Source organism: Notolepis coatsorum (assembly GCF_963971535.1).
Source record: "Notolepis coatsorum genome assembly, chromosome: 2".
In the NCBI taxonomy this organism is placed as follows: Eukaryota; Metazoa; Chordata; class Actinopteri; order Aulopiformes; family Paralepididae; genus Notolepis; species Notolepis coatsorum.
Genome location: NC_140166.1, coordinates 201,457,383 through 201,481,775, shown reverse-complemented (window position 1 = coordinate 201,481,775; position 24,393 = coordinate 201,457,383). Strand labels below are relative to the sequence as shown.

Genomic DNA, 24,393 nt, shown 5'->3' with positions numbered 1-24,393 from the left:
AAATTAATAGTTGGTTTCAGGTTGGTTGTCAGTTTGGCCATGGGTAGGTAGGGAATTTATTTTATTTAATTTTTTTATTTTATTCTTTCCCACGGCGACTATGGATAGGGAATTTATTTATTTAATTAAAATGTTCACAACAACATGGATGCATGTACTCTGCCAGCATGTTTAATATCCATAATACTAAATGTTTGACTAAGATTTCTATGAAACTGAATAAAAAAAAAAAAAAAAAAAAAAACGTTTTTTTTTTTTTTTATTATTATAATAATTTTTTTAAAAACTCATAAAATATAATGGGTCGCACCTAAATCGGCAGGGTCGGTCGGCAACCTGAAACCAACTATTAATTTTGTTAGGCCCTAGCACTACACTCAGTAGTACTCATTTGTATATTTTTTACCCAGTTTAATCACCTGTACATTTGCACTCTGGTTGGATACCAAACTTATTTTTGTTGTAATGTACTTGTGCTGTATGATGACAATACATTTTAATCGAATCTAATCGAATCTAATACTTATAACTGAGATAATTTGTACTTAAAGATCCCATGACATTTTCAAACAATGTCACAAAAATCATTTCCTTTTTATTTCCGTCCATTGTTTCCTCTTCCTGGTAAAACATACAGTACCTACTCCGCGAGTTACGCCATTCTGTGCTTGAGTACCCTCCGATGCATGGGATGGATGTCATTGTCATTGATTGACATTAGGATGTCAATCAAATGTCAATCAAATCGACCTTCCGCCCTGCCCCCAAAGGTGTGTCGCATTCGGAAAATGCGTTTGAACCGTGGGCGACTTTCTGTTGGTCTTTAACGCTTTTGTTTGCTCTTAGTTTTCACTGAAGACTTTAAAAAAGTAATTATATGACGCATATGCAGTATAGCATTTTCTTCTTTTGTTTTTTTTGGACACGGATCATTAGTATACCAAGATAACATTCCACATAATATAAAATCCTCACATTTAGAGTTCGGCGGCATGTCACAATGACAGCCGAGTAAGAACAAATCAATAGTTTGAGATTAAGATGTAGGCTACTGATCTGACAGATTTACCCTCTTCTGGGGGTTTACAAATTAAATAGAAAAAAGGTTATAAACCCCACCGACTTGCCTTGAGGACAGCTCCAGTAAATACAGAATAAACACAAGCATTTGACAGTAATTACAAGTTCATGAGATGTCTCGCCCGGATATTGGGTCAGACCCCGAGTTGAAAGCGCTCGCTGGATGCTAACACTTAATTTCTAACGACCTATTTCCTGAGACATTATTGGACCACCCCTCTAGAAAATGGTCTACATATATACTGATATTAGGGTTGACTGCATGTCTGGTGTGTTCACGCGCATGTGTGTGTGTGTGTGCGCGCCCTTGTTATTCTACCAAATATCCCCCATGAGTGATGAAAAGAAGACCAACCCCCCCCCCCCCCCCCCCCTGCGGGGACGCCGTCCGGTCACCACAAATTAAAGGAGCTATCTTAGGTCAGGTTAAGGTAAGGATAAGGGTTATGGTTAGGGCTTGGCTCTTAGGGTCACGGTAAGGTAAGGATAAGGGTTACGGTTAGGGCTTGGCTCTTAGGGTCAGGTTAAGGTAAGGATAAGGGTTATGGTTAGGGCTTGGCTTGGCTCTTAGGGTCACGGTAAGGTAAGGATAAGGGTTACGGTTAGGGCTTGCCTCATAGTCATTATAGGATGAGGTGAGGGAATGAATCTAAGCAGCAATCTACTCAGGCAGCGTAGAAGGCTGCTATGTAAATACATGTCCACAACAAAGAAATCCATGCATAATTGATGCCTAACATGTTACATGGTACATGATGTGATCGCTTCATTTTGGCCATCTGCAGCAAGATTTCAGTGTCCTGATTGAAGGTATTAATAGGCTAGATGAGTTGGCAAGATTGTTGAATTATGTATTTCATAATTATGTAGGCACTTTGAGGCACTTTGAAGCACTCTGAGGCACCAGGGAGCAGGTGGTAGGGTCAGTACTTAGCCTAATTGTGAAGTACCCTGTGGTATAATAAAGCAGACATGAATGGGCTAAATAAACAGTTCTATTGTAGGCCTACATCAAAATTCTAAAGTAAGTTGTTAATTTTTCTGATCCTTGTCATTTCTTTCGAGAGCCTAACTTTATTGACTTGTTAAACTACCAGGCAGCCAGTCTATCCATAAATCATCAAAGGATTAAGACATTTTATATGGATTTTCTGAGCTATCCACATGCAAATACATAATGCAACTTGTGTTCTTCCTTATCACAATCCATTGATTACGCTGCGATTATAATATATATATTATACCTAGAAAAAAATGACATCTCCACGTGAGTAGCCTATTCCCCTCTTGCCATTCAAATTTAGTCAGTTTCTCCTGTGTATGCTGCCTTGGTTTAACACTCCTGAAAGTTGTCCAATATCCTCTCCATATTGCTGCTCTAAAATCGATAATTTTCATTGTGCTATATATGTTGGAAAAAGCCTAGAAGTGACATTCCGGCATCCTGTCGATCCTTTTCCCAGCTCTGTAGACTATGGGTCTCGCTTCCCCAAGAGGCCAACATGCACTCGTTTGTGGATGCTGGTGCCATTGTGCAAACTGGGTAGCAGGTGCCGTGACAAAGAGAGTTCCACCCTGATTGTTTTTTTTTTTTTATCTCTCATCATATTTGGGAGGAGAGAAAGGCCACTGATTTCAATTGCAGGCAACGAAAGAAAATGCTGTTTCATACCAATAGGCTACAATCCTTTCGTTTTTCCCCCACCCATAGTATTCTCATGATGAGGAAGGGAAGGGTTTTTCCTTATATGGTGCCACGCATGAATTAATAAATAGGTATATATAGGTGTACATCATTCTGGACTAAACAAAGTTGTTATTCATCTCGAAATGCTTGGCCGGTGATAAAAACGACTGGATAGAATTCAAGCCGGCAGTGATTATGTGCATTTTATGTCCAGAAATCACAATTTCCATTGGCAAACTTTGAGACTCCTCTTTGATGTAGTCACAGCCGGGGTAGATTGCAAAATAAATGCTGCCGTGCCGCTCGCGTTGATCCGACGTTGATCTGACCTAACGGTGTCGGTGCAGACTCCCAGTAGTCTATGGCATTTCCACAATGCTGTCTTAGTATGCACGCACGCTTGCATGCCTCCGTGCGTGTGTTTGTGCGTGCACGTGTTTCGCCTGTGTGTGTGTGTGTTCCAAAAGCAATATATTGTTTCTTTTTGCTGCCATTATGTGGCCCCTGGAACTGATTTAATTTTTCAATGGCTTCACTGCCATCAACAGCCTCCTGAGAGAGATGTCTGGCTTGATAATTGTGCCATGAACCTCATCAGCATTTCAGATAAAATGGAGCTAGACGGGTCACTCTGAGTTTAACAGACTCTAATTTGATTGAAAATCAAACTGGGAGCACCGGGGGAAGCAAATTGCCCCCCCCCCTATCCCCCCGCCGTCTTTTAGAAATGTGCTCCTATTATTCATGTTGTCTTTCTTCCCTAGTTGCCACAAGTATTGTCTTTGTGGCAGCTGTCATTTTTTTTTTTATAATTTTTTTTTTTTGCAGAAGTAGCTACTGCTACCGTGAACTGAACCCGGGATGCCTTTACCTCTAAATGGACTAACCTTTACATACACTGTAAAAAGTAAAACTGTAAAAAAAACTGTAAATGTCAGGCAGCAACGGTTGCCAAACACTTACTGTCAAATTACAGTAAAATCAAATACATTTACAGATTACAACCTTTATTTTTGATGAAAGGTAATTTGCTGTATTTTATGGCATTTACACTTAAGTAGAAAAACAAAAGTAATCTGTAAAATAATACAGTGAATTTCCTGTGAATTACAACAACAACAACAACAACAACAACAACAACAACAACAACAACAACAACAACAACAACAACTTGTGCCTCACATTCAGCCGTTGACTCACACACTCACACACTCACACACTCACACACTCACACACCGGCGGCGGAAGCGACCTTGCAAGGAGCAGTTAGGGTTTAAGTGTCTTCGCTTCTGATCTACCTCTGATCTATGTCTGCAATCATAAACGACTTCACATTTCTGTATGGAAAGAACAAGATGTGAGGAATTGAGTAAACGCTGTCCAGTGTTACAATACACCTCTCACATCATCCTCTTGACAAGCCCCAGTTCCTTTCTCCTCTCCACCCACACTGTAAGAAAAAAAGCTGCAAGAAAACGGTAAATGTCTGGCATCAATGGTTGCCAAATACTTACTGTCAAATTACAGTAAAATCAAATAGATTTACAGATTACAACCTTTATTTAATGGTTAATATTCTGATAAAAGGTCATTTACTGTATTTCTATGGCATTTACACATAAAGTAAAAAAAACAAAAGTAATCTGTAAAATAATACAGTGAATTGCCTGTGAAAAAAACATTTAAGGCAGACAAAATCAGTGGCAAGTGGTTATACCTTGTATCTCAGTCAATATTCATCCATTTAAGATGTAAAGCCGTCATATGTTTCATGGACTTTTGACTTAACATCTACTAACACCCTGCCCTAGTATTTCATGGTTATTTAAACAGACAGCAACACATTCAAGTGACAGCATAGTGATGTGTGTTCAAGTTCAAGTGACAGCATACTGAGAAGTGTGTTCAAGTTCAAGTGACAGCATAGTGATGTGTGTTCAAGTTCAAGTGACAGCACAGTGATGTGTGTTCAAGTTCAAGTGACAGCATACTGAGATGTGTGTTCAAGTTCAAGTGACACCACAGTGATGTGTGTTCAAGTTCAAGTGACACCACAGTGATGTGTGTTCAAGTTCAAGTGACAGCACAGTGATGTGTGTTCAAGTTCAAGTGACAGCATACTGAGATGTGTGTTCAAGTTCATGTGACAGCACAGTGATGTGTGTTCAAGTTCAAGTGACAGCACAGTGATGTGTGTTCAAGTTCAAGTGACAGCACAGTGATGTGTGTTCAAGTTCAAGTGACAGCATACTGAGATGTGTGTTCAAGTTCAAGTGACACCACAGTGATGTGTGTTCAAGTTCAAGTGACAGCATACTGAGATGTGTGTTCAAGTTCAAGTGACAGCATACTGAGATGTGTGTTCAAGTTCAAGTGACAGCATACTGAGATGTGTGTTCAAGTTCAAGTGACAGCACAGTGATGTGTGTTCAAGTTCAAGTGACAGCATACTGAGAAGTGTGTTCAAGTTCAAGTGACAGCATACTGAGATGTGTGTTCAAGTTCAAGTGACAGCATAGTGATGTGTGTTCAAGTTCAAGTGACAGCACAGTGATGTGTGTTCAAGTTCAAGTGACACCACAGTGATGTGTGTTCAAGTTCAAGTGACACCACAGTGATGTGTGTTCAAGTTCAAGTGACAGCACAGTGATGTGTGTTCAAGTTCAAGTGACAGCATACTGAGATGTGTGTTCAAGTTCATGTGACAGCACAGTGATGTGTGTTCAAGTTCAAGTGACAGCACAGTGATGTGTGTTCAAGTTCAAGTGACAGCACAGTGATGTGTGTTCAAGTTCAAGTGACAGCATACTGAGATGTGTGTTCAAGTTCAAGTGACACCACAGTGATGTGTGTTCAAGTTCAAGTGACAGCATACTGAGATGTGTGTTCAAGTTCAAGTGACAGCATACTGAGATGTGTGTTCAAGTTCAAGTGACAGCATACTGAGATGTGTGTTCAAGTTCAAGTGACAGCACAGTGATGTGTGTTCAAGTTCAAGTGACAGCACAGTGATGTGTGTTCAAGTTCAAGTGACAGCACAGTGATGTGTGTTCAAGTTCAAGTGACACCACAGTGATGTGTGTTCAAGTTCAAGTGACAGCACAGTGATGTGTGTTCAAGTTCAAGTGACAGCACAGTGATGTGTGTTCAAGTTCAAGTGACATCAGTGGTTTGTGAAGCAATGGATTGCAAATTAAATTAAACTGGATTTTCGTGTATACTATTACTGTTATGCAATACTGTTGTAAATATTATTTTAGTATTACATTTACATCAATGTGATGCTTTGAAGGCACTACAATTACATTGCCAATTAATTGCCTAATTAATTAATATTAGGTTAGACATATTTTTTTCTGGATTTAACGTGATTTCCTTCAATCTAATGTTCATTTGTTAATTTGATTACATCTGTTCCCATCATATAATGTAAAAGTATTTGACAATACACTTCCGCTCTTCTATCCAAATGCAGATACACATATAGATAATTATTTTGGTTGAACAGATACAGATTCAGATAATGATGTCTATGCACACCCCTAACACTAACCCTCTCTTCCTCTCTCTGCCGTGTTACATCCTGAAAAAAAAATTATAATTTGATTGGCCATTGCAATCAAATAATGTACACATAATGTATTTAGGTCTGCAGCTATCGATTATTTTAGTAATCGAGTATTCTACCGATCATCGATTAATTGAGTAATCAGATAAGTAATACTTCTGCTTTATTAAAGAGCAATAATAGTATGCAAAAGAGAAAATAAGACGGGTCTCTTGAAATGCTGGCTCAGTTGAACCTGGTACAGCTGTCCACATGTTAATTTACTATTTACAATTCTTATCAATTGACAGCTGTATGATTTATCAGGCCTGATAGCTCTGAGGGGGGTTATCTTAGCATGAAAGCATAAATAAAAGGGCTATTGAGCAACGCACTTATCAACAACAGTTTCTTGGGCCATCGTAATGCTTCAGTGATGTTGAAATGGGAGCCGTCACCAAGCTCTCCAAGATCCTTAATACACAGAGGCTCGCCTCAAATGTGAAGTATTTCCTGTTTTGACGACTTCCATATAATTCTATGACCAAGACCCGTTATTAAAGTGGAGCAGGTGAGACGGGAGAGCAGAGGAGGAGGAGGATGCAGGGCAGCTCCATGTGGGCACCTGTGTGTGTGTGTGTGCGTGTGTGTGTGTGTAAGTGTGTGTGTGTGTGTGTGTGTGTGAGTGTGCATGTGAGTGTGTGCGTATGTGTGTGTGTCCAGTCTCTGTGTCGTTCTCAGAGCGAAGACAGAACAGGTGAGAAAGCTCCGCTGCTTATTTTCCCGCTGGTGAGGAAGTTGCAGAGTTTTAGTTTTAGTTTCAGCTTGAAATGACTCTTTCTGTCCTTGTCTCTGTCGCCTCTCGTCTCGTAGCCACATCTCCGTCACGTGTCTCAGTCCCGCCGTCCCCCTCCAGTCTCGACATAAGCCACGGTAATAACCGTCCGTGCAAAACGCAGTGAACCCTATATAGTTATAGGATTGAACCAAAATAATTAGCATTGGCGCTTTTTCGTGGCCGTGTTACTCGAGGAAGTGTTTCAGCACAGTTCTACATGGGCATAGAATATCTTGGAGGTGGCGATGTCCGGCCGCCATAAAATGCCATAGCGGCAAAAGCCATGTAAAAACATATATAATCATTACACAACTCCACCATTGTTTCTTTCATTTGAATAAAATGCGAGGACCGCAGTAGTTCATAGTAGACCGCAGATGAAGAAGAGGAAGAAGATGTAGAAATGGAAGTATCTTAGCCAGACAGTTTGCCGCTGCGGTCTGAAGGCGAGGCGGCTACGTTAATTAAAGACACAAGCAGTAACACCGAACAAAAGCCATCTACGGAGTTTCCTGTACCCTGCTTTAAGACTGGAACCCATGCTAAAGAAGCTTCGCTATCAGAATATCGCCATGGAGATATTATCCCTGAATTGCGTATCATTTGGATTTTAACGATTCCGGTTCTGATCCTGATTTATTTATTCATTTGTAAGGGTGTAGCTACTAATATTAAAAGATAAATGTTGCCATTTGATGCACTGGATTTTGCTTCAGCTAATATTCATCTGCAGTCCCTTGGCAGGTTATAATCAATACACTTAACTGCAAACATTTAAGAAAATAAATACAGTAACTGCACAGTTACGCATAATACATAATTATTATGGAATATACAAGATGCATATACTGTATATATATACACAAGGGTGTAAATAGGGATCAGGACAACAGTTACATAATCTGATGGAGTCCAGATATGAATTATACATTATTGTTTTGCCTTATGCTTTGTTATGCTTTCACTTCAGCTTCGAAGCTGCTCAATGAACTGCAACTCTTAATATCTGTCAGAAGTGCTTTCCCATTGTTAGTGGCCTCAAAAGAGAAGGCAGACTGACAAGATGTTGTGCGTGGCGTTGGTTCTCGTTACAGTCTCCTCTGGAGGAAGTCCTGCTGGATCTGTAATCTCTAGAGGAAGTCCTGCTGGATCTGTAATCTCTAGACTAGAGAAAGTCCTGCTGGATCTGTAATCTCTAGACTAGAGGAAGTCCTGCTGGATCTGTAATCTCCTCTAGAGGAAGTCCTGCTGGATCTGTAATCTCTAGACTAGAGGAAGTCCTGCTGGATCTGTAATCTCCTCTAGAGGGAGTCCTGCTGGATCTGTAATCTCTAGAGGAAGTCCTGCTGGATCTGTAATCTCTAGAGGAAGTCCTGCTGGATCTGTAATCTCTAGAGGAAGTCCTGCTGGATCTGTAATCTCCTCTGGAGGAAGTCCTACTGGATCTGTAATCTCTAGAGGAAGTCCTGCTGGAGCTGTAATCTCTGGAGGAAGTCCTGCTGGAGCTGTAATCTTTGGAGGAAGTCCTGCTGGAGCTGTAATCTCTGGAGGAAGTCCTGCTGGATCTGTAATCTCTAGAGGAAGTCCTGCTGGATCTGTAATCTCTAGAGGAAGTCCTGCTGGATCTGTAATCCTCCAATGAAATCAAATTCAGATATTGAATATCAATTCTGAATTCAGTTCTTGAATCTCAATTCTGAATTCAGTTCTTGAATCTCAATTCTGAATTCAGTTCTCGAATCTCAATTCCTCTGGATTCTACCATTTTTGGTGAGGGAGGACATTAAATATTAATAACAAAAACGAGTCTACCTTTTACCTTTTATACTTTGTCTATAATCAGTCAATCGTGAACCATGTCATGTTTTTATCCTGTGGCCTATAGCTATTGCCATTCATTGCAGATACATTATGACCAGAATATATCAAGACAGGCTTATTCAATTAATTAATATTGCTGTGGATAATAATGCATTTTGCTTAGCTAGTAGGCGTATCTAAGGAAGAAGACAACTGTTGCCAAGGAATGTAAGCCATTCATCTTAAATCACTGCACGGTGACATTCATCCACTCTTCATGTGCTCATCTACCCTTCATACTGTAGCTAAAGTGAAACGAGTTTTCTTTAATAGGGGGTGTCTGGGGATGAACTGGAGGTGGTACTGTAGGATCCTCTGTGAACTTGCATCTAAGGATTATCGTTCATTTACCGGTACTTCCAATACAAAAGGTGAATGTCAGCTGTAAGTACACTTGAGTGTCTTGCATAGCCAGACCTCTCTCTCCACACTATGTTAGCGCTGTGCCAGACCTCTCTCCACACTATGTTAGCGCTGTGCCAGACCTCTCTCCACACTATGTTAGCGCTGTGCCAGACCTCTCTCCACACTATGTTAGCGCTGTGCCAGACCTCTCTCCACACTATGTTAGCGCTGTGCCAGACCTCTCTCCACACTATGTTAGCGCTGTGCCAGACCTCTCTCCACACTATGTTAGCGCTGTGCCAGACCTCTCTCCACACCATGTTAGCGCTGTGCCAGACCTCTCTCCACACTATGTTAGCGTTGTGTCAGACCTCTCTCCACACTATGTTAGCGCTGTGCCAGACCTCTCTCCACACTATGTTAGCACTGTGCCAGACCTCTCTCCACACCATGTTAGCGCTGTGCCAGACCTCTCTCCACACTATGTTAGCGCTGTGCCAGACCTCTCTCCACACTATGTTAGCGCTGTGCCAGACCTCTCTCCACACTATGTTAGCGTTGTGTCAGACCTCTCTCCACACTATGTTAGCGTTGTGTCAGACCTCTCTCTACACTATGTTAGCGCTGTGCCAGACCTCTCTCCACACTATGTTAGCGCTGTGCCAGACCTCTCTCCACACTATGTTAGCGCTGTGCCAGACCTCTCTCCACACTATGTTAGCGCTGTGCCAGACCTCTCTCCACACCATGTTAGCACTGTGCCAGACCTCTCACCTCACTATGTTAGCGCTGTGCCAGACCTCTCTCCACACTATGTTAGCACTGTGCCAGACCTCTCTCCACACTATGTTAGCGCTGTGCCAGACCTCTCTCCACACTATGTTAGCGCTGTGCCAGACCTCTCTCCACACTATGTTAGCGCTGTGCCAGACCTCTCTCCACACTATGTTAGCGCTGTGCCAGACCTCTCTCCACACTATGTTAGCGCTGTGCCAGACCTCTCTCCACACCATGTTAGCACTGTGCCAGACCTCTCTCCACACTATGTTAGCACTGTGCCAGACCTCTCTCCACACTATGTTAGTGTTGTGCCAGACCTCTCTCCACACTATGTTAGCGCTGTGCCAGACCTCTCTCCACACTATGTTAGCGCTGTGCCAGACCTCTCTCCACTATGTTAGCGCTGTGCCAGACCTCTCTCCTCACTATGTTAGCGCTGTGCCAGACCTCTCTCCACACTATGTTAGCGCTGTGCCAGACCTCTCTCCATACTATGTTAGTGTTGTGCCAGACCTCTCACCTCACTATGTTAGCGCTGTGCCAGACCTCTCTCCACACTATGTTAGCGCTGTGCCAGACCTCTCTCCATACTATGTTAGCGCTGTGCCAGACCTCTCACCGCACTATGTTAGCGCTGTGCCAGACCTCTCTCCACACTATGTTAGCGCTGTGCCAGACCTCTCTCCATACTATGTTAGCGCTGTGCCAGACCTCTCACCTCACTATGTTAGCGCTGTGCCAGACCTCTCTCCACACTATGTTAGCGCTGTGCCAGACCTCTCTCCACACTATGTTAGCGCTGTGCCAGACCTCTCTCCACACTATGTTAGCGCTGTGCCAGACCTCTCTCCATACTATGTTAGCGCTGTGCCAGACCTCTCTCCATACTATGTTAGCAGGAGATTACTTGAGTGTGAAGCGCTAACATTGCTACCACTAACTATCTGGGGATATGACTGGGAGACCTGGGAGGGTTGAGGCAAAAATCCTTGTCATATTGGAGGTGCTTCCTCGCTTGTGCGAAATACTCTTGCTGCATGTATTGCATTTTGCCATATTCCATAATTCTTTTGTGAAGCTCAGCCAAACATTAGACTAGAGCGCTTGCTGCTGTCAGCCACAGTCCAGGAAAAGTAAACACAGAGTCTCTGCCCACATGCTTTGCTAACACAACCCACATAACCAGTCGTTTGATGTCCTGGCAACAGGTCCTGGCAGTTGAGTAGAGTTATTTTGCTCAATGCAGTTCCCTCCGATTACCGTGACAGAATCACACTGTAGGAATCGTTTCCTATCGCAATCCATGGTTCTTGATACCCAGCCCCACTAACAACAGTAATTGTAGTAAACAATGTAATAGCCTAAGTAACACCAGATCATTATCTAAACACCAACCAGATGCTGTCAATTGGACAGGTCTGAGAGAGAGAGGTGCATCTGTGGAGTAGAGAGAGGCTACTGCTCAGTAGGCAGGGTGTTGCTGCAGATACTGTACAGATACTGTATTAATACCCACGGTTGGCTGGAATGGAAGTTAAAAAACTGCACATTGTGATGTAGGTTAAAAGTTGGCCCTATTTAATTTATGCCATTTACTAATATGTATTCGTTTGGGGTGGAACGGTTCACAAAAATCACAGTTCGGTTCATATCACAGTTTTGGGGACACAGTTCAGCGGGGATAAAAAAATCCATTGCTAATTAAAATAAAAAAATATATATATATAGTTTTGCCTTCAATGCATTAGCTGAAAGCATAAGGAACACATATTTGTCTATTATGAATGATCTGTTCATTATAGGTGGCTGCCATACGGGCGTGTCTAAATAACCGGTGTAATCAGAGGTCTGGGCGTGTCTAAATAACCGGTGTAATCAGAGGTCTGGGCGTGTCTAAATAACCAGTGTAATCAGAGGTCTGGGCGTGTCTAAAGAACCGGTGTAATCAGAGGTCTGGGCGTGTCTAAAGAACCGGTGTAATCAGAGGTCTGGGCGTGTCTAAAGAACCGGTGTAATCAGAGGTCTGGGCGTGTCTAAAGAACCGGTGTAATCAGAGGTCTGGGCGTGTCTAAAGTACCGGTGTAATCAGAGGTCTGGGCGTGTCTAAAGAACCGGTGTAATCAGAGGTCTGGGCGTGTCTAAAGAACCGGTGTAATCAGAGGTCTGGGCGTGTCTAAAGAACCGGTGTAATCAGAGGTCTGGGCGTGTCTAAAGAACCGGTGTAATCAGAGGTCTGGGCGTGTCTAAAGTACCAGTGTAATCAGAGGTCTGGGCTTGTCTAAAGAACCAGTGTAATCAGAGGTCTGGGCGTGTCTAAAGTACCAGTGTAATCAGAGGTCTGGGCGTGTCTAAAGAACCGGTGTAATCAGAGTTGTGGGCGTGTCTAAAGAACCGGTGTAATCAGAGGTCTGGGCGTGTCTAAAGAACCGGTGTAATCCGAGTTGTGGGCGTGTCTAAAGAACCGGTGTAATCAGAGGTCTGGGCGTGTCTAAACAACCGGTGTAATCAGAGGTCTGGGCGTGTCTAAAGAACCGGTGTAATCAGAGGTATGGACGTGTCTAAAGAACCAGTGTAATCCGAGTTGTGGGCGTGTCTAAAGAACCGGTGTAATCAGAGGTCTGGGCGTGTCTAAACAACCAGTGTAATCAGAGGTCTGGGCGTGTCTAAAGAACCGGTGTAATCAGAGGTATGGACGTGTCTAAAGAACCAGTGTAATCCGAGTTGTGGGCGTGTCTAAAGAACCGGTGTAATCAGAGGTCTGGGCGTGTCTAAAGAACCAGTGCAATCCGAGTTGTGGGCGTGTCTAAATAACCGGTGTAATCAGAGGTCTGGGCGTGTCTAAAGAACCAGTGTAATCAGTGGTCTGGGCGTGTCTAAAGAACCAGTGTAATCGGAGGTCTGGGCGTGTCTAAATTACAAGTGTAATCCGAGTTGTGGGCGTTTCTAAAGAACCAGTGTAATCCGAGTTGTGGGCGTGTCTAAATTACAAGTGTAATCCGAGTTGTGGGCGTGTCTAAAGAACCAGTGTAATCCGAGTTGTAGGCGTGTCTAAATTACAAGTGTAATCCGAGTTGTGGGCATGTCTAAATAACCAGTGTAATCCGAGTTGTGGGCGTGTCTAAATAACCGGTGTAATCAGAGTTGTGGGCGTGTCTAAATAACCGGCGTAATCAGAGTTGTGGGCGTGTCTAAATAACCGGTGTAATCAGAGTTGTGGACGTGTCTAAATAACCAGTGTAATCAGAGTTGTGGGCGTGTCTAAAGAACCAGTGTAATCAGAGTTGTGGGCGTGTCTAAATAACCAGTGTAATCAGAGTTGTGGGCGTGTCTAAATAACCAGTGTAATCAGATTTATGGGCGTGTCTAAATAACCAGTGTAATCAGAGTTGTGGGCGTGTCTAAATAACCAGTGTAATCAGAGTTGTGGGCGTGTTTAAATAACCGGCATAATCAGAGCTGTGGGCGTGTCTAAATAACCAGTGTAATCAGAGTGTGGGCGTGTCTAAATAACCAGTGTAATCCGAGTTGTGGGCGTGTCTAAAGAACCGGTGTAATCAGAGGTCTGGGCGTGTCTAAACAACCGGTGTAATCAGAGGTCTGGGCGTGTCTAAAGAACCGGTGTAATCAGAGGTATGGACGTGTCTAAAGAACCAGTGTAATCCGAGTTGTGGGCGTGTCTAAAGAACCGGTGTAATCAGAGGTCTGGGCGTGTCTAAAGAACCAGTGCAATCCGAGTTGTGGGCGTGTCTAAATAACCGGTGTAATCAGAGGTCTGGGCGTGTCTAAAGAACCAGTGTAATCAGTGGTCTGGGCGTGTCTAAAGAACCAGTGTAATCGGAGGTCTGGGCGTGTCTAAATTACAAGTGTAATCCGAGTTGTGGGCGTTTCTAAAGAACCAGTGTAATCCGAGTTGTGGGCGTGTCTAAATTACAAGTGTAATCCGAGTTGTGGGCGTGTCTAAAGAACCAGTGTAATCCGAGTTGTAGGCGTGTCTAAATTACAAGTGTAATCCGAGTTGTGGGCGTGTCTAAATAACCAGTGTAATCCGAGTTGTGGGCGTGTCTCAATAACCGGTGTAATCAGAGTTGTGGGCATGTCTAAATAACCGGCGTAATCAGAGTTGTGGGCGTGTCTAAATAACCGGTGTAATCAGAGTTGTGGACGTGTCTAAATAACCAGTGTAATCAGAGTTGTGGGCGTGTCTAAAGAACCAGTGTAATCAGAGTTGTGGGCGTGTCTAAATAACCAGTGTAATCAGAGTTGTGGGCGTGTCTAAATAACCAGTGTAATCAGATTTGTGGGCGTGTCTAAATAACCAGTGTAATCAGAGTTGTGGGCGTGTCTAAATAACCAGTGTAATCAGAGTTGTGGGCGTGTTTAAATAACCGGCATAATCAGAGCTGTGGGCGTGTCTAAATAACCAGTGTAATCAGAGTTGTGGGCGTGTCTAAATAACCAGTGTAATCAGAGTTGTGGGCGTGTCTAAATAACCAGTGTAATCAGAGTTGTGGGCGTGTCTAAAGAACCAGTGTAATCAGAGTTGTCGGCAGTCTGGCACCAAAATATGTGAAAAAAACATAAAAAACAAATCCACCTGGTCTTGATTTTTACTTTTACAGCAAATGACAGGTGATGAACCCTGCTGGTTTATTAAAGGGTAATATAGGGGTCAATAGTGTTTAAGTAGTTAAAGATAATCTGCAGGTTACACTTGTGATTGTGAAGCATTAGAATTGTGCCGACTCACCTCTGTATTACAATTAAATATAATGATGTATAGTTATCAATATTTGTACATTTTGTCCCTGTTTTTCTCTTTCCTTTGTCGACAGAGATAAGCTGAAACAGTGTTCCTCTGGGAAATAAAACATCAACAAAGCTATGACTCAATTGCTAGATGCAATTTATTGTCTTTCACCAAAACATTTCCATCCACTTTTCAAAGATCTCTCGCTGATACCCTTGAGACCGTGAGCGATGTCACAATACTACTGTAGGCATTACAGTGGTTGGCTATTATTATATTACACTGTACAATATGATATGGTAAGAAAACTGACTACCATTAGTATACCAGGATCCTAGAAATTTGTAATGTCTGTATGTGGGAGCATAAGCACGTAGCATTTTCTCTGACTTCAACCAATTTATATTTCAATTGGCCCCTTATCTCTATGTCCAATTATCCCTTTGGCATGTTTTACGATGGCGGTGGGAGAGGTTAAATTGCCTCGTAGGTGCCTGATATCAGAAGTGCTATCAGTTCCACCTAGTTGGCATCTTCACAGACCCCTTCCTGGTACTCATCTTTAAGGGAGATTTACATAAAAGCAGAGTAGCCTCTATAATACTATAATACAGATGACCGGAGGAACATGGCTCCAGGCAATGTAACACGAGTAGGTTGTCAGCATACAGTATATACTGGACTAGAGACCTTTAACCCTTAGCGACCTGCCATAGACCAAAATGTTGGGGGGGGGTAGCAGGTCAACAGTAGATGCCACAGAGAAGTGGTGACATCATCTGAAAGCTGGGGACCTGACAATTAATTTGAGATGTGGCTCAGCTCTGTGTCAAGTTTTTCTAGTCATAAATCTGTAATAAACATTGTGTTTTGCTTAGGTGCCTATTAGGGCTGCACGATATGAGGGAAATATGCTAAATGCGATAACATTGTTATGGGACTTGCGATAAATAAACAAATATTAGTATACAGTTATCATGTCTTTCTGCTTCAGGCTTTAGGTTTGCTTCTAACATACAGTAGACCCCAGATAATCAATAATCTTTTTTCCAACATGCTTTTATTTAACAAATTGCACCTAAACAGACGCTGTATTGAAAACAAATAAATCATAAATAAATAAATAATACCACATAAATAATAAAGTAAACATTATTTACAGAAACTGTATGTGGACACCACAAGCATATAGACCAATATAAACATTATTTAAAGGGTCAGGTTACATTCATCTCCATGTAATAAAGGCTGAGGCAGAATTGGCATAGATGTCATAATGCACATTAACACAAACTGAGAACCAACTACACCAATTACAATTGCTTCTTTCCATTCCAAACTGGGCCAGTGCTCCCTTACTTTCTCTGGAGCCCAGGATTGGAACAAGCTGCCTATCCCCATCAAGCAGAGCTTGAGCCTCCACAGCTTCAAGAGAAGCGTCAGGAAGTGGCTCATGGACAGAATGTTTTTAATCCATAAATCAAATCAAATCAAATCAAATCCACCACAGAACAAAACAATCATCTGCACTTTTTTTTTGTATCCACCTTTTCTCCTTATTTTTAAATTTTTTCTCCTATCCCAATTTCATATCGCCAATTCTCCCCTTCAATTCTCCCCTTCAATTCTCCCCTCCCCTGTCTTGAACGTTGCTAGACTATGCCTCCCACTGGTCGGCTGTAGTGAGGATAGAAGCCTTGCATCAAGTGTCCCCTCCGGTACACAAGGAGGCAGCCTGTCGCATCTTTTCACCAGACAGCACGGACTCTCAGTGGCGAGGAGTAACGCGTGGGAGGCTCACGCTGCCCCCGATACTTCCTGTCTCTGCTGTACAGGCGTCACCCAACCGACCTGTAGGAGTCGCTGTCCACAACGTCCAATCCCCACCCATCAACTTTCCACCCGCTACCTCTGCCAATTGAGATAGTATGACACCTGGCCCAAGCCGCAGGCAACGCTGACTCGGGGAGTCGAGACCGGATTCTCTTGCATTGGTGACGAGCGCAATCTCCGCTACGCCACCCAGCCGCCATAATCATCTGCACTTTTGATAGCTAATCACTTGGCTCTACCTTTCCACTGGCACCAGTCGACTGGTCAAAAATCATTTGACTACAACACAACCCAAATATGAACATATGGCTGCATAACTATAAACCATCCACACAGCCACCAACAGTGGACTAAGAACACAGCGACAACAATATCACCAAAGCAATGGGTAACGGATCTCTCAAATGTTTGCAAACATTGTAACGCAGTCCAGAACTTTCTACACAAAGTAGCATACTATTCACAAAGACCATTATTCCCAGGTAACAACTTGATGTAAATGGGATATTATACTAACAGTCAACCTGGGTTATTCCCAGGTAACAACGTTGATGTAAAAATGGGTATTATAATGACAGTCAACCAGGGTTATTCTCAGGTAAAAACGTTGATGTACTGTAAAACAGGTATTATACAACAGTCAACACTGTGTTGGTGTAAAAAAGAGGTATAATTGTGCTTATGTGTTGCTCTTCCAAAACATCAGGGGATGTGATGGTTTAGACGTGAATCAATAATCAAGAATCAAGAGGTTTATTTGTCACATACATACCAGGGCATACAGTGAAATGCGGGTGGTCATGCCCGCATCGATTGTGCAATAATACAATAATAAAATATATATAGAAAAAAAAAACAGGAATGATGATGTTTGTTGATGTGATGTGTGTGATGTGTGTTGATGTTGATGTGAATGATGTTTTAGACGTGATGGTTTAGACGTGATGGTTTAGATGTGATGGTTTAGATGTGATGGTTTAGATGTGATGGTTTAGATGTGATGGTTTAGATGTGATGGTTTAGATGTGATGGTTTAGATGTGATGGTTTAGATGTGATGGTTTAGATGTGATGGTTTAGATGTGATGGTTTAGATGTGATGGTTTAGATGTGATGGTTTAGCTGTGCAATACCTCACTGTGATTAACTAGCCAGTGGGAATAAAATAAAGGATAGGAGAATAGAAGGCATGGCTTTCTTCTTCCTCTATGTTGGTTTCACACGAATGGAATCCTGATTGGCAATCAAGGTTACGAGGAAACCTGCCTCGGACTTAATTTCCATTATGTACATACTCAATTATTATAGTCTCTGAAAATGAAATTTAGTTAAAAAATATCATATTTTACATATCTTTAATTAGTAACCAGGAGGATCCTCACAAGGTTAAAAAGGTGCGCTTCTTCATGGGGAGGGGGGGTATTTTCAATTAAACGCTCTCCTCTGAAAGCGGAGGTGAGGCCTATGCGCGGGATAGTCATTAAGGCCTTTTCAATTGGTCTCAGGGGGCGCCTCAGTCACACGATCGCACATATCAAGGGGTCTCGCTCCCCGGCCATACAGCGAGGCTAATGCATCAGAGATACCCATCAACACGTACGCTGACATGGGAGTCGTAGCGGATACGAGGGAGAATATTCTCTTTGTACAACGCGTCTCTCCTTCTGTTGTTTTGAATACATTAGCGCAAGTGGCAGCCCCTCTGACAGGCTGCATGTCTTATTAGTGCTGTGGTTTTTATTTGTGTTATCATTCTGTTTCATGGGCACCATGTGTGTGTGTGTGTGTGTGTGTGTGTGTGTGTGTGTGTGTGTGTGTGTGTGTGTGTGTGTGTGTGTGTGTGTGTGTGTGTGTGTGTGTGTGTGTGTGTGTGTGTGTGTGTGTGCGTGCGTGCGTGTGCGCATGCGTGTGTGTGTGTGTGTGTGTGTGTGTGTGTGTGTGTGTGTGTGTGTGTGCGTGCGTGCGCATGCGCGTGCGTGTGTGTGTGTGTGTGTGTGTGTGTTGTAGTCCGGCGTTACTTTCTCATTCGCATTGCAATCTGTTCGGTAAAATGCTGTAATTTATATTACTCCTGCATGATTTGCTTATGCATGAGCGAAAGGGACGGAATCATCAAAGTGACCACATAAAATATGGAAAACGCTGCTCAGCGCCGCAGACGCATGAAATATTACCCGAAAAAAAAAAAAGCGAAATAAAAAGGGTGCTGCATTATGGTCACAGCGTGAGGTGCATGTTTTAATTCCAAAGCAGTAATTCATTTCCATATAAACAAATATGCTGATATGCTCGTTTGTTATCAGCCTCGAAGGTCGTTAATAAAGTGAAATCCCTTATGAGGCCCGACACGCAGATGCACGCACACACACACACACACACACTGAGGCCCGGCACGCACGTGCACGCACACACACACACTGTCTTTGGTTGCTATACTGCCTTTGACCACTGGGAATATACCGTCTGTGTGCTGTTTTGTGACAATCTTTAAATTGGATTTTTTACACTGCGCTATAACTGCTTTTACTAACAGCAAAAGGAAAACAAATCATGTTTTCTTTCCCTTTTGACAAAGTGAAAAATTCTCCCTCCTCACTCTTGCATGTGAGGCAAATAGAGCTGTGAATTATTTTAATAGTCACAGATGCCGTCTGAGACGAAGAAGAAGGAGAAGGAGAAGGAGAAGGAAGGGAGGAATGAAAAGAGAGAAAAACAAACGTGTTTAACGATTAATTGCCTTCAGGCCTGGTCAGAGGGAAAGAAAGGGAGTCTGTGGCTAATTCAGCTCCATGCTGTTATCGTGATATAGTGCGGTTTCATTTGAGCACAGGGGGGTTTGTTTGTTGAACTCGTCGGGTAAATTTCTGTGCGCTGCGACATGGCAGCAGGGCCCACATGCTGTATGTTGCCCGAGGCCTTCTCCATTATGGCAAAGGTCATAGTCACGATCATTTTGGTCAATGTTGAGGTCACGATTACTCACTGACTTTGGAAACATCATGCATTCATCAAACTTAAATTATTATTTTTTCTTCTTCTCAGTGGATTTCCTTGAACTTTAAATATAATTGAACAAAACAACGACAATATGGCGTGGCTCAAAAAACATGACCCGGCTAAAAGTCGATTATCTTTTTTACATTTCTTTATTGGAAGCCAAAATCGTAATTGAAAATAAAATGTCAATAATTGCCCAGCCCTAATGTGTTAATGGTATGTTTGTTGTGCTGCAACACGGTAACAGGCCAACATACTGTCTTGTTGGTATGCAGCAAAGATGTGGTTGTTTTTCCAATCTGAAAGCGAAACGGGCATCGATGTCTGAACCTCAGGGGTCCTCGCCCGCAGAATAAACCTCAACCGGAACCCGCTCTCCGCTCTATTCCGCTTTGCCGTCTATTGTTATATTTAATAACAGAAGAAGAAGGCACAGCCATTACAGCAACAACCCCTTCAACATTTAAAAAAAATCTAAAAATCATAAAACACAATACAAAACAGCCGGTAATACACTTTCCAATGATCAGTTGTAAACAGGCACACAGTTCTGTGATAAGAAGAAACAAATGGTATCTGTGGTCCTTGCTAAATCAGCAGAACAGGGTTATTGATTGGAGTCCTCACAGCGTAGATAGAATTCTTAAGTGCCCCCCTCGGTAGAAACACAAGGCTGGCTCGCTCTGGGTATTGATGTCATTATCATGAGTCCAGTGTCGCAAAGAGGTGGCCACCTGTGCAATTCCCTGGACCCCCCAAATATACTGGTTCAATTAGGATGTGTAGAGAAAGGTTACTATTCCATGAGTAGAGAGAAAGGGTTATAAACATGGGCACACCACAGAGAAAGGGTTATAAACATGGGCACACCACAGAGAAAGGGTTATAAACATGGGCACACCACAGATAAAGGGTTATAAACATGGGCACACCACAGATAAAGGGTTATAAACATGGGTACACCACATATAAAGGGTTATACACATATGTACACCACAGGGAACAGGTTATAAACATGGGTACACCACATATAAAGGGTTATACACATAGGTATGCCACAGAGAAAGAGTTATAAACATGGTTACACCTCAAATAAAGGGTTATAAATATAGGTACACAGCAGATAAAGGGATATAAACATGGTACACCACAGAGAAAGGGTTATACATACACCACAGATAAAGTGTTAGAAACATACGTACACCACAGATAAAGGGTTATACACATGGGTACACCCAGGGCCGCCTGGGAGAAATGCGAGGCCCTGTGCAAGATTTAACGCGACACACAACACACATGTACAAGTGGCAGTAATGCAGAAAATCCAGCAAGGGAAGAAGCAGTGTAGAAAACAGGTGGAGTTTTTGCCTAGCAATGGGAATGCTTTGGCTGTACTGTAGATAGAAGTACACACTCTAGTGTTGATGTCTTTGTTTACAAGGCTTCAGGTATGGTTGCTCTGCTACAAACACAGTAGATCAGCTGTGTGCACATCCAACCTGTTTTAGGCCAGGTGCAGGATAAAACTAAATGTGACTGAAGGAAAAATTGCAATGAACAATTGACAACTATAAGCAATGCAATGCTCAGAGAGAGAGAGAGAGAGAGAGAGAGAGAGAGAGAGAGAGAGAGAGAGAGAGAGAGAGAGAGAGAGAGAGAGAGAGAGAGAGAGAGAGAGAGAGAGAGTCTGTGATGATCCAGACAGAGAGAGATGAGTCTGTGGTCCAGACAGAGAGAGAGAGAGAGAGAGAGAGAGAGAGAGAGAGAGAGAGAGAGAGAGAGAGAGAGAGAGAGAGCGAGAGAGAGAGAGATGGGTCTGTGGTCCAGACAGAGAGAGAGAGAGAGAGATAAGCAAGACAGCTAAGATGAGCCCCTAAAGGATATTCAACTTTTAATGGAAGAACAAAACAGAAGGAAAAGATAACTTCACAAAGGCAACATGAATATACATAGATCCAAAAGGACAAAGAGCAACACTTAAATCCAAAGAGAAGAGGGTCTATACCAGAGAAAACAAAGTAGCAAGGAGCCAACGGCCGACATCAGCTAAATAGGCTAACTGCAAATAGAGTGGCCAGGTACTGACGCTAGCTCGACAGAACGTTAGCTACGACAGCTAGCCGGCCCGCTTGGCTCAATATAACATTAGCTACGACAGCTAGCCGGCCCACTTGGCTCAATATAACGTTAGCTACGACAGCTAGCCGGCCCGCTTGGCTCAATATAACGTTAGCTACGATAGCTAGCCGGCCCGCTTGGCTCAACATAACGTCTACGACAGCTAGCCGGCCCGCTAGCTCAACATAACGTTGGCTACGATAGTTAGCCGGCCCGCTAGCTCAACATAACATTAGCTACGATAGCTAGCCGGCCCGCTAGCTCAACATAAGGTTAGCTACGATAGCTAGCCGGCCCGTTGGTCCAACAGAACGTCAGCTACGATAGCTAGCCAGCTCCACATAACGTTAGCCAACATAACGTTAGCCACGATAGCTAGCCGGCCCGAGAGAGAAAGAGAGAGAGATATCTCCACGGCGGGAATAGAATAGAGTGCATTAAAAACTCACCAAACGTCCAAGAGGATGGAGACAACCGCGTGGAGTTGACGAAGTTCATCTGCCGAACGACCGTCCTCTTCATCTTGGCATAACAATGCTGCGCGCACTCTCTCTAGGTTAGCTAACGCTAGTTAGCCTTTAGCTAAGCTACTAGCCGACATGGCTATCCCAACTGAACCACACGTTAGCACTCGATATTATAACGTAGCTAAAGCTAACTAGCTGTCCCTGCCTTTAGCTAAGCCGGCATGGCTAGCCTGACTGAACTTTCTAACATGCAACAACTTTCATCTTCAGTCCATCTGCCGAACGACCGTCCTCTTCGTCTTGGCTGGCATAACCTCCAATGCTGCACACGCGAAATAGTCAGACGCAGCTGACGCACGCCGGCCGACTGTACACATGTAACCTCTCCCTTCGTTGAAACCAATAGTATGTCTGCTGCAGAGCCCCAGAGCTCCAATAGTGTATCTGCAGAGCCGCAGAGCCAGGAACAAGTCAGACACATTCTACAAACGTGTCTAATGTGAAATATATAAGCATATAAGCAAAACTAGATTTTAGGTCTGTGATGAAAAAGGGCCTCGCGGGAAGGGGGGCCTCAAAAAAATTAAATAAAAAAAATAAAAAATAAAATAATATTATTATTATTTTTTTTGCGAGGCCCCCCTTCCCGCGAGGCCCTGTACGACCGCACTGCTCGCACACCCCCTGAGGCGGCCCTGGGTACACCACAGAGAAAGGGGTGTAAACATAGATACACCACAGATCTGGCCTGTTCCAATTGAATATAACTGTGATTCCCGAAAGTGAGATGTTACAGAACTGTTGGTTTGTTTGTTTGGCTTATATACACTTCTCAGATATATCTGATATCATATCAGATAATATATTGATATTATATACAAATACAAATAAAAGTAGAAAAGAAAAGGTTATTGTGGCCTAGCGCGGTATACAAAGGAAACCCGTTTACACTATACACCACCACGCCACGGATACAATGGCCAATCCCTGAACCGAGAACGGCAGTTGACCTTGAGACAATATAGCTAATAGGCTGAATAACAAATGCTTTTGTGGCACAATAAAGCACAATTTCTTCTTGCTCACTGAGTGCAACTTAATAACCTGGTTGCGTCGATTGAGTATTCCTCCATGGCAGAGTGCAAGGCTGTTCTGAAAGACTTTGTACACATACATACATTTGTCATATTACATTTAATACATTTCTTCAGTTGGCATTTTGACAGTTTGTATTCATATTTTATATTTATATCTAATATTTTTTTTATTGCTAGTGTTTTTTTGTGTTATTATTTGGTTGCAGTGCCATGTTTAATCACTAAGTGGCGCTCCGTTGTTTGTACCTGATGTAGCAACAGGTTTAATTTGATTTAACTTGAGCCAGTGACTCACTTCACTTCCTGTCCACCTGCCGTCCAACAGCAGCGTTAAGTGGTTATCTAGTTCTCTAGTAATGATGTGGCTTGTGTCTGTAAAAACTATTTGTTGATTATGTACATTAAATTAATGCCATACGACCAGGCATCGTATGGTATCATAGGCCAAACTATCTGCTTTTGATAATAAATGGGTGCGCAGTAAATATCCCAAAAGTGACAACGTCTGATTAGCTACTTGCTAAGCTATCCTGGTGCGGTTTCATGCTGACAAGTTGACGTCACACCTATATGGAATAGGTCCATATATTTGTAAAGAACAATGTTAGTTAGATAGTAAATTATATTGACCTATTTGTTTACACTGCTTGTGTTTTTTTACTACCTGTACTCCCCCCCTTCCCCCATGCTGCTATGATGCCTGAATTTCCCCAAGGGGATCAATAAAGGAATATCTTATCTTATCTTAGATGCGTGCGTTTCCATGACGCCCAGATTCATACTCCCCCCCCCTATCCTCTCCCAGGTGCAACAACCGGACCCAGTGCATCGTGATCACAGGCTCTGACGTCTTCCCTGACCCCTGTCCAGGAACCTACAAGTACCTGGAGGTCCAGTATGAGTGCGTCCCCTACAGTAAGTAGTGACCTTCTGACCCCTTCCCTCCTTCATCATCCTCTCTTCCCCATCCCCTATTATCCATCTCTCTCATCCCTGCA

General features: G+C 42.9%; 1 protein-coding gene across 1 annotated transcript in view; it reads left to right on the top strand.

Moving 5' to 3' along the window:
• LOC311223697 (adhesion G protein-coupled receptor L2-like) overlaps window positions 1-24,393 on the top strand; it is a gene marked incomplete at its 3' end in the record, with an annotated part of 165,386 nt that overhangs the window by 71,977 nt on the left and 69,016 nt on the right. Inside the window, exon 4 of the mRNA XM_084308469.1 lies at window positions 24,201-24,310. Coding sequence (XP_084164595.1) covers window positions 24,201-24,310 — 110 coding nt within the window. The remainder of the gene's footprint in view (window positions 1-24,200; window positions 24,311-24,393) is intronic.